This window comes from Brassica napus, chromosome C7 (genome assembly GCF_020379485.1).
Source record: "Brassica napus cultivar Da-Ae chromosome C7, Da-Ae, whole genome shotgun sequence".
Classification (NCBI taxonomy): Eukaryota; Viridiplantae; Streptophyta; class Magnoliopsida; order Brassicales; family Brassicaceae; genus Brassica; species Brassica napus.
Genome location: NC_063450.1, coordinates 48,740,638 through 48,755,802, shown reverse-complemented (window position 1 = coordinate 48,755,802; position 15,165 = coordinate 48,740,638). Strand labels below are relative to the sequence as shown.

Here is a 15,165-nt window from a genome sequence, read left to right as displayed (position 1 = left end):
GAGACCGAACCTTTAGCGGCACGGACGCTCACCCGAGGGTGGGTCATAGCCAGGCAACGATCTTCGGTCTCGGGCGCCAGAGCAAATCCGCATGTAAATTCTCTGGTGACCAGTGCGAATCGAACCCGGGGTCGTACTTACAGCTACAAGCCGTTTACCACCAATGTTTGTGTAACTTTATAGTCATCTATAAAAAAATCTAGAACCCTTAGATATGGTAAATATATACTAGAAATATATTACTAGTATAAAGATCTGGAACTCACAAGAATATTATATGAAATGTTAATGCATTGCAAAACATTACCAAAAATTTGAGATTTGAATAAATGAAAGACTCCGCACCAGAAAGTTGAATTAAGAAACAAAAGGATATGACTAATGAGGGACTCGCTAAATCATAAACTAATGTACATTAATTTTATTTAGGGAAGCTAATAACGTGGAATAATAATAAATTAGGGAAGCTAATAACGTGGAATGATAATAAATTAAGAGGAGCATGCGATGGCAAAATGGTATATAAGTCAAACATGGGAGGTGGAATCGAGTATTAACAACAGCTTAATAAACCTTGTTAACCACGTCTCTTTCTCTCTCTCTCGCTGTCGCTTTGAGAAACGGACCTGTTTTTTTTTTCTTTAATAAGAGAAAGGGAGCGTATAAATAGCAAAGCCCATTATCCTTCATTTTCTCCCTTCCCCTCTTTCACAATCTTTTCCTGATTTTTCGTATATTCTCCCCTAAACTTTTTAGGGTTTTCCAGAAAGTAAAAGAAAAACAAAATCTTCCTCTTCACTGATCCCTGAGATTCTGTTTCTTTGAGGAGAAAAAATCTGCCTTCTCCAGAGATTTTCTCTTCTGGGTTCTTTTGCGTTTCCACCTCGTTTCAATCAGGTTTTCAAATCTAAACCCTATTTTGATTCTTAGATTTTAGCCGTTCGTTCGATCTGCTTAAGGTTCATTGTTGCGTTGTAGTTATCTTTTCTATTGACAGTTTACGCCCTTTTTATTCATCTGCATCGAAAACTGTTTCCTATGTGATGTGATTAACTGTTTTTTTATCTACAAACTCTGTTATTCGTAACCTTACAGTATGGTTTATTGCAAAACCTTGTCTTTTGAAGTCGATGTAATGGGACTGAAAACATTGTTCTCTTTTACTATTAGAATTGTATGAACAACCAAATTAAAGACTAGTTTTGAGCGATGAAGCTATAAGGTTTTTGTCGGTAGCGTTATAATTAAAATAAAAATATAAATGGTTGTTATATCAGAAAGGCAGTTGAAAACTTCGGTACTTGTCAAAATCAGTGGCTCCTTTTCTCTTCATATCGTTAAACAAAGTAACAAACCATTAAGACGATTAGGTAAAAAAGGAACAAGAGGAAAGATATCAACAAAAACATAACTCTCGTGTTGACTTTGTTATGTTCTGCTTTTTTATAGTCTTAAAAAGAACTTTATAAAGGTTCAATCTTTTTTTTATTGACCCTTTGTGAGAAAGAGACTTTAAGATTTTGCATTGTCCTGTTATTGTCCCGTTACATTAAAAATTCAGAGATTTGCAGTATGGTTTACTTGTTTTTTGATGGTCATGTTATACAGGGTTTATAGTTGAAAGCTCGACCAGCCTAAGAACATCTTCCGTGGTGAAGATTTAGAGACGATGAGGTAACGTGAAAAGATAAGCTTTCGTCTTTTTTTTTTTTGGTTTTTGCGTATTGTTAATGTTCTGAATATTTGTTTTTTCGTGTGCAGTGTTCACTGTTAATGGACCACCGTTCACCAACAAGCAGTGACAAGAAAACATTGAAGAAGTGTTTTTTTTTTCATTGACAAAACAGTTGGATAAAACACACAAGAACAAGTGCTTTAGAATAAGATCTCTTATTTGAAAACATTTTGGGTTCTTGGAGTAGGATGGATACTGACCCTGAATCACCAACCAACAAACCAAGACTCGGTTCATCTTTCCCTTCAGGAAGATTCATGATGAAGACAAGGAAGAAGATCCCTAAGCTCGACGATGTCAGATCCAACGGGTGGTTGGAAGCAATGATCTCCTCTTCCCCACCACGTAAAAGGCTAGTCAAGGATTTCAACGTCGAGGTTGCTCCTGAAGATGACTTTGCTCAACGGGCTTGGATGGTACAACATAGTTTCTTTCATTCACAAATGTTTTTTTATCTCTCTGTTGTTATATTCTCATTACTCTCACCATATTCTCTGTTTTCATCTTGACAGCTCAAGTATCCATCAGCTATTACCTCCTTTGGTCACATTGCAGCTCAAGCAAAGGACAAGAAGATAGCTATGTTCCTTGATTACGATGGAACTCTTTCCCCAATAGTGGATGACCCTGACCGTGCCATCATGTCTGACGCTGTAAGATCCATAACCCTTTTGTATTTTTGATATGTTAAATTATGATGCTAAGTGTTTGTTCTCTCTCAGATGCGTGCTGCTGTTAAAGACGTCGCCAAGTACTTCCCAACAGCAATAATTAGTGGTAGAAGCCGTGACAAGGTTAGACTCTTAAACCATTATCAGCCCTATCAAACTAAAAAGTTAAAAACGCTAAACAGTTTAGAGGGTTTTGTTCATGTGCCAGGTTTACGAATTGGTAGGACTAACCGAACTCTATTACGCCGGTAGTCATGGGATGGACATAATGACTCCTGCTAATGTTAATGGCTCCCCTGAAGACACCAACTCTGACCAACAGGTGAAATTCATTGTACCTCAGTTGAACTAAATGATCAAACAAACTCTTCTAATCTCTTTGTTCCTTGTTTTTGTCAATAGGGTGAAGAGGTAAACCTCTTTCAGCCAGCAAAAGAGTTCATACCAGTCATCGAAGAGGTTTATAGATCACTCGTGGAGCTAACTAAAGGCATCAAAGGTGCAAAAGTGGAGAACCACAAGTTCTGCGCCTCAGTGCATTACCGTAACGTTGACGAGAATGACTGGCCACTCGTTGCTCAACGTGTTCATGACCACTTGAAACAATACCCTCGTCTGCGTCTAACTCACGGCAGAAAGGTACTTCTTACTTGGAACATATAGTCTAATACTGATCATCACATATATGTTATGTTAACATGACTTGTTTTGTTTCAATATGATTCAGGTTTTAGAGGTTCGTCCTGTGATCGAATGGAACAAAGGAAAAGCAGTTGAGTTTCTGCTGGAATCTCTCGGATTAAGCAACAACGATGATTTTCTCCCAATCTTCATAGGAGATGACAAGACTGATGAGGATGCATTCAAGGTACTAAGGGAGAAGAAGCAAGGATTTGGTATCTTGGTATCCTCTGTACCAAAAGAAAGCAATGCGTTCTACTCTCTTAGAGACCCCTCAGAGGTACTAATTACATAATAGTTTATATCATCATCACATATGTTATGTTACATATGCAATATACTAACTGGTAAAATGGTGTTGTTGCAGGTGAAGAAGTTTCTCAAGACTTTGGTGAAATGGAGAAAGATGGAAGACTCTACAAGTCATTGATGATTGTGTAGGAGTATAATCAGAAGAAGCTTCATTCAACTCTTGCTTTCTATTTTTTTTTTTTCACATTTTAGTTTTTCTATATCTTTAATAGTCTCTGCTATTGTATCTTTGAATTGATCATTTTTTTCCATATTATCCATGAATTAAGCTGTATTAAAAATCACACTCGTTTCATAATTTATTTAAACGCTGAGCGAGCACTTAGGAAGGAGATTGTGTCTAAAATGGTAACCGAAACAAATCCTCAGTTCATATTAATATTCTGGTTCAGCTTACAGATTAAGGCATAAAAGAGAAGCAAAGCTAAAGACAAGTACAAAAACAAAGAGACTCTAGAAACTACTCCCAAGTTTATAGTGAAGGAAAGTGGGACTACTAGATAGAGTTCTTGGCTGCAAGACCAACATACATTTCCCTATCTAAAAAGATTTGACGGTTCATTGCCTTCATAGCATGCGTTTTCTCCCTTTCATCTGCAAAGCTAACAAAACCATATCCGTAACTACCTGTTTCGTCACCGCAAATCTTTGCTATCCTAACCGAAGGATAACAACTAAACCTCTGGTATAGCAAACCAGCCGTGGCCCATGGGGCCAAGTTCCCAATATATATAACGTGATCCTCTTCAGGTGCATGCTGCTGGTGCTGGGCCATGGGCGGTGGTGGTGGAGGCAGAGGTGCATACTGCTGCTCCATCATGGGCGGATGAAAATTCTGGTGTGCGTCAATAACCTCACCGGATGGAGCAAAAGGCCGGAAGAACTGGTGGGCATCTGGTGGAAACGGAGGTGCATAGTTCTGCACCATGGGCCGAGGATAATTAGGGTGTGCATTAACTTCTTCGGATGGATGAAGAGGCTTGAAGAGATTGTCATCATCTGGTGGAAGCTGCTGGTTAATGAGATTATAACCAAATAGAGAATTCTGAAAAGCCTTATCCTGCAAAAATTGTAGAGATAAAAACATATAATCTCAAAATATAAACATATAATGTCAAGATGACAAAAAAAAAAAAAAGAACATATAATGTCAAAATCAACTCAGTAATCATCTTTATGAAAAACACAAAGTTGTAAAATTCAATAAGCCATGGGGAGGGGAAGAACCTGATGTTTAAACCCTGAAAGAAGCTTGCACACGCTTTCAAGAAACAGAACCTTTTGATTCATGTTCAACACTCCAGCAATGTCGGTGATCACACTCTTCCTCAGTTGATTCGCTTCACGGAAGATTCTCACAAGCTCCTCCATGATCGCCGCACCACCACCCTCCTCATCCGTCGTCACTGAAGTCGCCGTCTCCATTATCACCGTTCCACTCTGAGAACCACGAAACGACGATACCCACTTATCCGAGAAACGTCTTATAAAACCGTCCTGCGCTTCCCTCGTCTCATCTAGCAGACGCGAGACGGTTCCGTTGATAGTGTTCTCGAGCTGGAGCGACAGGTCTTCCCACGCAGCAAGAGTACTGAAAGTGCGGATCGGATCTTGACTGAGTCCGACGTCGTCGATGAAAGACTGGACAAGGCTGGTGAAAAGACGAGGATTGATGTCGCCGAGGAGGAGGATCGGCGTCTCGAGCGAGTTGCTGCGCCATGAGGGTAAGAGGAAGTAGAGGATCGTGTTTTTGTTGGCGTAGTGGTTTAGAGTGTCGTAGTATGAGTGTATGTCGCCGAGGACGGCTTCGTTCTTGGCGTCGGTGGGGAAATCCCGTAAGGTAGGGAGGCAGCGTTCAGTTAGGTGTCTGGACCAGTCGGTGTAGAAGCCATCGAGTTGATTGAAAGGTCTGTTACGGCGGAAGAGATCGCCAGCCATTTCTCGGAGAAGAAGAAGACGACGATGATCGAGAGGGTTTCTTGAAAGGTTCTTCTTTTATCGTTAGGTTTGCTCTGTTTTTTTGGAGGGAAGGCATATATATAACGAACTCGGTTTAACTGTATAACCAACTCGAATCTCAAAAAAATTCAAGATTCGCTTCGGTTAAATCACACGAACCATGCCAATTTATAAGGCAATAAAACCGGATTGGTTTGACTCTAGTCAGTTCGAATCTCATAAAATTTTATTTGGTTCGGTTATATCACTAGAAACCATGCAAATTTAAACCCAATTTTGCTTTTTTAATTTGTTTTCTTATTTTAGGAATCAAAAGTCAACTTTGACCCCAAAAAAAAAGAAAAAAAAAATCAGTTATTGAACAGGTATTTTACTTGGCGTATAAACAATAGTTTAAGAGAACCTTTACATGTTTTCAAACCCAATCAGCGTTGGAAATTAGGAGAACTAAAGAAAGGCACTAAACCATGCGACATTTACAAATTACAAACATCTTTTGTTTTTAGAAGAACACACCATATGTGTATTTAAAAGGGAGGTTTTAACGAAAAGAGGAAAAAAATAAATGGAAAAATGACAAAAAAGAAGAGAACCGGTGTTTAATGTAGGATTTTTAGATACGTTAAGCACCCCTATGTGTCACACTGGTACTGGACCTCCCATTTATCACTCTCTCCTCTCTCCTTCAAACATCATTTGTTTCTCTTTCTCTTCCTCTCTCGATCTTCGTCGGGGGATTTGATCTGAAAACCACTTGATTCTGATCTCGATTTTCGTTGGTGTTACGATTGTTACAAAGGCGAAAGAGCCTGCTTGTTTCTCCTCTGTGATTCCTGGGTGGTTCTCCGAGATGAGTCCCAAGTGGCCAGGTTGGTTTCCTCCTTCGTGTTTGATTGTAAAAGGATTTGCAATCATCAATCTCTCTGTTTTAATAAGTAAGATTGTAAAAGGATTTGCAATCATCAATCTCCGTGATTCCTGTAGAAACGTCGTCGTTTGCTCTCTCATTTAAACGGCCCGTTTTAAAAACTCAGACCAACTGATCGGGAACTAATCAGAAGAGCAACAATAACGAGAGCTGCACTGATGAAGAATCAAGAAGAAGCTCGTCTCCTCGAATGCTTACCTATCCATCTCCATCACCAACCTCTCTCGATACATATGACCTTTACTCACCAACCCTTTTCTTTTGTCTTTCAAAATGATCGATTTGCTTGCAGCTATAATTGATTACACCTTTATGTGTTGATTTCAGTTTGATTCATTCATGAAAATATTGTAAAGGTGTGAACTTTTATTTATTAGCACTCTGGTTCTAGTGTCAAACCTTAGACAGTGTGTACTGTAGTTGCAGCAAGTTCTTTGAGTGAGAGATCTCTCTGTTTTAGAATTTGCAATCATCAATCTCTCTGTTTTAATAAGTATGTTTGGTTTGGTTTCTTTCTTTAGTCTGCGACATATGGGAAAGTGTTGGTTCTGGATGGAGTCATCCAGCTTACGGAGAGGGACGAATGTGCCTATCAGGAAATGATCACTCATCTTCCTTTGTGTTCTATCCCTAACCCAAAGAGGGTAAACCAATCAAAGACTTTTGCTTTGTTTTATCTCTGAAGGAGTGTAAGTAGTTAAGGTTTATCAAAGAACATTGCTTTATGAAAGGTTATTTAGTAGTAAGCTCACGTTTTTCTTCTCCGGTTTAGTAGCCCTGGGACGGATCCGAATATCAGGGAAATTTAGGGTATCCGGATTCGGATCCGGATCCGTCGGATCCGGATCCGTCGGATCCGTGGATTTAATATCCGGATTCGGATTCGTGGTTTCCGGATATCCGGGTTTCGGATATCCGTTTCGATATTCTATTATCCGCAGATATCCGGATCCGGATCCGGATCCGTCAAAATAATTAAAAATAATTTTTTAACAAAAAATATTAATTTTTTAACAAAAAATATCAATTTTTTTAACAAAAAATACTAATTTTTTTTTAATATAATACATAAATTAAATATTTATAAATATATTTATATATGTTTATAATATTGTAAAACTAAAATATAATATTATAAGATTAATTCATGTATAAATATTAATATATCAAATATAAATATTAATAAAATTTAAAAATTTAATGTATTTTAAAAATACGGATCCGGATCCGGATATCCGGACCTAAAAATTACGATATCCGGATCCGGATTCGGTTTGCACGGATCCAAGATTTTACTATCCGGATTCGGATCCGGGCACCCCGGATATCCTATTTTCGGAGCGGATCCGGAGCGGATCTCGGATCGAATCCGGATCTCGGATAATAAGTCCCAGGCCTAAGTAGGATGACTTAATCATTACTTGTTGAGAAATAGAAGAACGAACCTACCTTCAAATTTACATTTCTTGCTTCTAACTTTGGTAAATGGCATTTTGTTCTAATAATATTGAAGACATGATTCGACCAAATCTTAGATCAACAATTCAAAGCAAGTTGATTTAGTTGAGAATATACGGCAAAAATTTGGTATAAATCAAGATTACAACTAATCGGGTTTTTTTCGTTTATGCATTTCTTTCATGTTTGTTTAAAATTTCTAATTATAAATTTGTATTTGTATTTTTCATATGTTTTTATGTCATATTTGTTTAAATGTTATGAAATCGAATAATTTATAAGTTTTGTAATATTTAAATTTAATAATTTAATTTCTAAAAAAAAAATTTAAAAACCTCATAGGGGTTCTCCCATTGGACCTTTACAAAACTAATTACATTAATAAGAGTTCTAAACTTCATAAAGTACACAATTAACTATTAAATTAATTTTTAGAACCCATTATGGGTTCTAACCAATGGAGATGGTCTAAACACATAAAATTAATGGCCCAAATCTTCATTCTATGCTTGCAATCTTGTTTCTCTTTTCTTTACCAATCATATAATCTTTGTTAATCATCTTTTAGTTTTATATATCTTTAACTGATTATTATTTTTCCATATAATTAAGCTGTACTAAAATCACTCTCTTATCATATTTTATTTCACAAATTTACCCTGAGCACATATGAAGGAGACTCCGTCTAAAATGGTAACTGAAACAAACCCTCACTTGATAGAATCTTCTGGTTCAGTTTACAGATTAATTAGGCATAAGAGAGAAGTAAACCCTTTACAAAAAAAAACAAAGAGACTCTAGAAATTAACCGTTTTAATTAGATATTGCTGTGAGCTGCACTACGAATATGCATTGGCTTTTTTAAAAGCATAGCACCGTTCATTTCCTGAATAGCACGCCTTTTCTCAACCATGTTTTTGGCTACGTCCAGTGTCATTCACAATCTGTACCTCCCTAACCGAAGGATAACGTCTGAACGTCTCTCGTAGCATATCACGCGTGACATTCAGGTCTATGTTCCAAACGCATATATCGTGTAACCCTTCAGGCTGCTGCTGCATCATTTGCTGATAAGCAAGTGGATAATGTGGTGAAACCTGGTTAAGAAAAAACTGAGCCGGTACATGTGCAAGCTGTTGGACATGGAAGGGTTACCCAAATTTTAGATTAAAAAAAAAAACGTATCAACGAAAATAAAAGTGTTAACGGGAAGAGAAGAGAAGAACCTGATGTCTAAACCCAGCAAGAAACTCGCATACGCCTTCAAGAAAGAGAGCCGCTTGATTCTCGTCTGATAAATTAACAATGTTGAAGATCGTATTCTTCCTCAGCTGATTCGCTTCACGGAAGATTCTCACAAACTCCTCACCCAACGTCACTGAAGCCGCTGTCTCCATAACCGTCACACTCTGTCTCCCACGCTGAGAATGAAACCACGAGACCCAGTTATCCGAGAAGCCTTGTATGTAACCCTCCTGCGCTTCCCTCACCTCACTTAGCAGACGAGAGACGCTCTTGTTAACATCGTTCTTGACGTCATCGACGAAGTGGTTCACCGGAAACGCTAAGCCTCTCCACGGGGCAAGACGTAAGTGGTTGCGATTCGGATCTCTCAAAGATTGGATGAGACTGATGAAAAGATGAGGATGGACGTCGCCGAGGAAGAGGATCGAGGTCTCGAGCGAGTTTACGTGCCACGAGGGGAAGAGGAAGTAAAAGATGGTGTCTCTGTTCGCGTAGTGGTCTATAGTGTCGTAGTATGAGATTAAGTCGTTGAAGACGGCGCCGTTAGTGACGGCGGAAGGAGGAGAATCTCGGAAGAGAGGGATGCAGCGTTTGGTTAGGTGTTCGGACCATTCGGTGTAGAAACCATCGAGGAGATGGAAAGGTCTGTTACGGCGGAAGAGATCGCCTGCCATTTCTGAGATTTTTCTTGAAAGGTTTTTCTTTTATCGTTAGGTTTGCTCTGTTTTAGGGAGGGAAGGCAAATTATAACGAACTCGGTTTAACTTTATAACCAACTCGAGCCTCATTAAAATTCAAGATTCGGTTCGGTTAAGTTACCAGAACCATGCCAATTTAAAAGCCCGTCGTTGTGTTTTTGAGGGAAGGCAAATATTTACTGGATTGGTTTTGACTCTAAAATCAATTCGCATCTCATAAATTTCATTCGGTTCGGTTAAATCACTAGAACCATGCAAATTTAAACCCAATTTGGCTTGTTTTTAATAATTTATTTTCTTGTTGTAGGAATAAAAAGTCAACTGTGAATTAAAAAAATGAGTTAAAATTCAATTATTGAACACATAATTTACCCATATTCTCCGTTCACACTACCCTGTTTTTTTGTGTTCAAGCACCGTTGGATTTGTCTTCTAGATATCGCCAAATTATTTAATTGTTTTAATCAAAAAGAGAGCTAACATTTAAAACCTTGAATCAAGCAAAATCATGAAAAAAAATTGGTCTCCTAAGGGCTTTATCAGATATGCTTATGATAGTGTGATTGTGCATGTTAGCTATGCAGTTACAGTGTAAGTTAGCTCTTTACTAGTTGTATATAAGAGAGCACAAGATGTAAAGTAAAGTTAATGAGAAGATTTCAACATTCATAACAGACTCTTTCTCTCTCGATTCTTCTTCTCTTTCGTAAATCTTGATATGGTATCAGAGCTTCACGATCATGAACGTTTCGCTTCGTGAGCTCTCGCCTTTATTTCATCTCCTTTCTTTCCATTGCATCTCGATTCATCGTTCTTGTTCTTCGTTCGATCTTCGTGATTCTCGATTTGAGCTTCAATTGAGCTTGTTTCGAGTTCGATTCATCGTCTTCTTGTTCATATCATCGTTTCTTGAGCTTGTCCGGTCCATTTCCCGGTGATTCCTCTTTGTTATGGCGCCTCCTTCGTCTTCTCAGAATCTTCCGTCGAATCCGGCGGATCCCTCTCCGATCACTGATCACTATGAGAATTCCTACTACCTTAACAGTTCTGATCACGCTGGGTTAAAATTGGTCACAGATCGTCTCACATTTGGTGCGGATTTTCATTCCTGGCGGAGATCTGTTCAGATGGCTCTCAATGTTCGTAACAAACTCGGCTTTGTTGATGGTACGATTCGAAAACCCTCTAGTACTAGCCGTGATTCAGGTTCTTGGTCAAGATGCAACGATATGGTGTCTACTTGGCTCATAAACTCGGTCTCCAAGAATATTGGCCAGTCTCTGTTGTTCATGTCTACGGCTGAGTCGATTTGGAACAATCTGCTGTCACGTTTCAAGCAAGACGATGCTCCGCGCGTGTTTGAGATTGAGCTGCGTCTCAGTGTTCTCTCTCAGGGATCTCTTGATGTTAGTGCTTACTATACGGAGCTGATTACATTGTGGGAAGAATACAAAAATTACATTGAGCTACATGTCTGTACTTGTGGTCATTGCGAATGTAATGCGGCGTTGTTATGGGAACAGCTTCAACAACGTGGTCGTGTTACCAAGTTCTTGATGGGGTTCAATGATACGTATGAGCAAACACGTCGTCACATTCTCATGTTAAAGCCTATTCCTATAATTGAGGAAGCTTTTAACATCGTTGCTCAGGATGAGAGGCAGCGTAATATCAAAACCTGTTGTCAAGACTGATGTTGTAGCCTTCCAGACAACAGGACCAGGACCTGCTGCGGAGTATGTTAAATTCATGGAGCTTACTGCTGCGTATAACGCATACCGTCCTCATGTTAATCGTCCTCTTTGTACGCATTGTGGACAACTTGGCCACACTGTTGCTAAATGCTTCAAACTCCATGGCTATCCCCCTGGCTATAAGTCATCTTCTTCTGGTTATCAAGGACAGTCTTATGGTGCTCCTCAACGTCCTTTCACTCCTTGTGGTCAACAAAATTATACCCCGCGCTCTCAAATACCTCCTAAGACTGTTGCTCAGATAACTTCTCATGCTGATTCTACTCAGTATGTTCCTCCTCCTGCTGTTTTAGCTACCTCTCTGGATGTCAATCAGCTGAGTTCTTCCCAACTTCAGTCTATAATTCAGCAGCTCCAATCTCGCGTTCAACTCCCTGAAAATGTAGCTGCTTGTACAACAGCTTCTATCACTGAGAAAGGTGTCATGGATCCACAATCTTCCTCTGGTATCAGTCTCAATATCTCTTCTAACCTTCGCTATAAAAATCACATTTTTATTTTCCATCACAAATGTCTTTCAACTCTCTATAATTCATTACCTAAACAGTCTTGGATAATTGATAGCGGTGCTACAAGTCATGTGTGTGCTGATCTTTCAAAATTTCAGGAAGTCTTCGATGCATCTAATCTGACAGTTTCATTGCCAAATGGAACAACTTTTCCCATCTTGCATACTGGCACAATTAGGCTTTCTGATACATTAGTGTTATATGATGTTTTACATGTTCCCTCATTCCATTTTAATCTCATCAGTGTACATGCATTACTTCATCATAACAATTGTTCTGCACGTTTTTACCCTAATCGTTGTTTTCTCCAGGACTTTTCTCAGGCCTCGATGATTGGGAAGGGTGATGTGTTCAATAGTCTTTACATCCTTGATTTGTCTGCCTCTTCATCTACTGCTTTGCCTGCTGGTTTTTGTGGCTCCTTGTCGGTTAATTCCTCTACTTGGCACAATCGTTTGGGCCATCTGTCTGCTGCTAAGCTCCATGTCTTGTCTGATGCTTTGTCTTTACCTAGTTCGTGTATGTCGTCTCATGAGCACTACTCTGTTTGTCCTTTAAAAAAATAAAAACGTTTATCTTTTCTGTTTCATAATCACAAGTCTACTGCACCGTCTGCTTTACTTCATTTAGATACTTGGGGTCCGTTTTCTACTGAGTCTGTTGATAGTCATAAATACTTTCTCACTATAGTGGATGATGCCACTCGTGTTACTTGGGTGTATATGCTTAGCAATAAAACTGATGTTTCTCATATTTTTCCTACTTTTATCACACATGTTCAAACCCAATATAATGCTAAACTGAAAGCTATTAGGACTGATAATGCTCAAGAACTACGTTTTACTGATCTCATCACAAAATATGGTTTAACTCACTACTTCTCTTGTGCTTACACTTCTCAACAAAACTCTGTAGTTGAAAGAAAACACCAACACCTTCTTAATGTAGCCAAAGCTTTGTTGTTTCAATCTAATATTCCTTTATCTTATTGGTCTGATTGTGTTGTTACTGCTGCATTTCTCATTAATCGACTTCCGTCCCCATTATTGAATAATAAATCACCATATGAGCTTTTACTCAAAAAGATTCCTGATTACAATGTACTACGAGCTTTTGGTTGTCTATGTTATGTTAGCACTCATGCTAAGGATCGTCATAAGTTTAGTCCTCGTGCCCGTGCATCTGTCTTCTTGGGTTATCCCTTTGGTTACAAAGGATATAAAGTGTTAAATTTAGACACTCGCTCTGTTTCTATCTCACGTAATGTAGTCTTCCATGAAACTATTTTCCCATTGCGTGATGATTCTTCTCATGTGTTTGGTTTTTTCTCTCATATCATTCTTCCTGCTTCTGCATCTTATGTCCCTGAGTCTACACCTACTACTTCTCATGCATCTTCATCTCATAATTTCCCTACATTCCCTCCATCTCATGTTGTTCCAATGGTTTATGAAACAGTCATTTCAGATACGTCGTTGGTTTCTTGTCCTGTTTAACGACCACGCAGACAGGCTAAAGCACCCTCCTATCTTTCTGACTACCATTGTGCCCTTTTACACTCTCATACATCTCATATTGCTTCTCATTACACCACTCCTTATCCCTTGTCCTCTGTTATTTCTTATAAACGTCTTTCCCCTCCTTATTTCCAATTTTTGATGTCTTTTTCGGTTGAGACTGAACCTAAAAACTTCTTCCAAGCCATTACATATGATCGGTGGAAAGGGGCTGTTAATGAGGAGATTGTTGCCATGGATTTGAACAAGACTTGGTCTGTTGTTTCTTTACCTCCTGGTAAGATCGTTGTTGGATGCAAGTGGGTGTTTACCATCAAGTTCCGAGCTGATGGTACTGTGGAGTGTTACAAGGCAAGGCTTGTTGCAAAGGGATATACACAACAAGAAGGTGTCGACTACAATGAGACTTTCGCCCCGGTGATTAAGCTTACTAGTGTCAAGTTGATGGTTGGTCTTGCTGCTTCCAAAAGATGGAAACTCTCGCAAATGGATGTTTCTAACGCCTTCCTCCACAACACTCTTGATGAGGAAATTTACATGTCTCTTCCTTAGGGCTATACGCCTGGACCTTCTGAAGTTCTTCCTCCTAATCCGGTATGTCGCTTGCATAAGAGCCTTTATGGTCTCAAACAAGCTTCTCGCCAATGGAATCGAACTTTTTCGAAGGTTCTTATCAATGCTGGTTATGATCAGTCTGAGTCTGATACGAGTCTCTTTGTCAAAGCTACTCCTACAGCATTTGTTGCAGTCTTGGTGTATGTTGATGACATTGCCATTGCAAGCAACAATGATACTGAACTTACTGCTCTGAAGCTGGCTCTTGCTACTGCTTTCAAGATCAAGGACTTAGGGCCTATGCGTTTCTTTCTTGGTCTTGAGATAGCACGCTCCTCTTCTGGAATTTATGTATGTCAACGAAAGTACACTTTGGATCTCCTGGAGAGTGCTGGTCTTCTTGCTTGCAAACGTTCGAGTGTGCCCATGGACCCTTATGTTCCTCTCAGTACTGAAGATGGAGTTCATCTTCCTTCTGTAACTCCTTATCGTGAACTGATTGGTCGTTTGCTTTACTTAACGATCACTCGTCCTGACATTACCTTCGCCGTTCACAAACTCAGCCAGTTTCTTCAGAAACCTACTGATGTTCATCTTAATGATGCTCACAGGGTTCTGAAGTACTTAAAGGGGAATCTTGGACAAGGCTTATTCTATTCCTCTTCCTCTGAGCTCTGCTTGAATGCTTTTGCTGATGCAGACTGGGCTTCTTGTCGAGACACTCGCATTTCCACTACTGGCTAATGTGTCTATCTCGGTACATCTCTCATTTGCTGGCGTTCACAGAAGCAAAAGGTTGCGAGTCGTAGCAGTACAGAAGCGGAGTACCGTACTTTAGCTGATGTTACTCGAGAGATTCTTTGGTTTCAGAAGCTACTCCGTGACTTTCACATTGATGTTACTGCTGTTGCAAAGCTGTTCTGTGACAGCAAATCCGCCATATACATCGCCACCAACCCCGTCTTTCACGAACGCACCAAACACGTTGAGCTGGACTGTCACATTGTGCGGAATCAATTGAAGGCTGGTACGTTGAATACTATACATGTCACGAGCCAGAACCAGTTAGCTGACATTCTTACCAAACCGCTTCATCATGGTCCATTTTGTTATCTCCTTGATAGAATGTCTATCTCAAACCTT

General features: G+C 39.3%; 4 protein-coding genes and 1 long non-coding RNA gene across 6 annotated transcripts; 3 read left to right on the top strand and 2 right to left on the bottom strand.

The window, feature by feature from the left end:
• Positions 1 to 561: 561 nt before the first annotated feature.
• On the top strand, positions 562 to 3,721 carry LOC106440440 (probable trehalose-phosphate phosphatase G). 2 transcript variants are annotated; one of them, XM_048763028.1, is made up of 9 exons: positions 562 to 897; positions 1,609 to 1,674; positions 1,762 to 2,151; positions 2,248 to 2,388; positions 2,458 to 2,529; positions 2,615 to 2,728; positions 2,809 to 3,045; positions 3,134 to 3,367; positions 3,455 to 3,721. In XM_048763028.1, exons 3-9 carry the CDS (start codon positions 1,924 to 1,926, stop codon positions 3,515 to 3,517), a joined length of 1,089 nt encoding a protein of 362 aa, XP_048618985.1. In that variant the 5' UTR covers positions 562 to 897; positions 1,609 to 1,674; positions 1,762 to 1,923; the 3' UTR covers positions 3,518 to 3,721. The 2 variants fall into 2 exon arrangements, with proteins under 2 accessions (XP_048618985.1, XP_013737557.2); XM_013882103.3 differs by lacking the exon at positions 562 to 897 and having other exon boundaries at positions 1,024 to 1,674.
• Positions 3,722 to 3,828: 107 nt separating this feature from the next.
• On the bottom strand, positions 3,829 to 5,595 carry LOC111214275 (protein INAPERTURATE POLLEN1). Its single transcript, XM_048763027.1, has 2 exons — positions 4,627 to 5,595; positions 3,829 to 4,459 (listed from the first exon to the last, which is right to left on the bottom strand). The coding sequence occupies exons 1-2, from the start codon at positions 5,335 to 5,337 to the stop codon at positions 3,896 to 3,898; spliced, it is 1,275 nt and encodes a 424-aa protein (XP_048618984.1). The 5' UTR covers positions 5,338 to 5,595; the 3' UTR covers positions 3,829 to 3,895.
• A 300-nt stretch (positions 5,596 to 5,895) lies between these two features.
• LOC125590072 lies at positions 5,896 to 6,798 on the top strand. Its single transcript, XR_007326282.1, has 2 exons — positions 5,896 to 6,227; positions 6,343 to 6,798. It is a non-coding gene; the product is annotated as an uncharacterized LOC125590072 (long non-coding RNA).
• A 1,482-nt stretch (positions 6,799 to 8,280) lies between these two features.
• Positions 8,281 to 10,070, bottom strand: LOC111214702 (protein INAPERTURATE POLLEN1-like). The gene is made up of 2 exons (XM_022717716.2): positions 8,971 to 10,070; positions 8,281 to 8,877 (listed from the first exon to the last, which is right to left on the bottom strand). The coding sequence occupies exons 1-2, from the start codon at positions 9,661 to 9,663 to the stop codon at positions 8,650 to 8,652; spliced, it is 921 nt and encodes a 306-aa protein (XP_022573437.2). The 5' UTR covers positions 9,664 to 10,070; the 3' UTR covers positions 8,281 to 8,649.
• A 567-nt stretch (positions 10,071 to 10,637) lies between these two features.
• Positions 10,638 to 13,446, top strand: LOC125590664. The gene is made up of 4 exons (XM_048764334.1): positions 10,638 to 11,260; positions 11,340 to 11,823; positions 12,262 to 12,495; positions 12,550 to 13,446. Exons 1-4 carry the CDS (start codon positions 10,638 to 10,640, stop codon positions 13,444 to 13,446), a joined length of 2,238 nt encoding a protein of 745 aa, XP_048620291.1.
• The last annotated feature ends 1,719 nt before the right edge of the window (positions 13,447 to 15,165 follow it).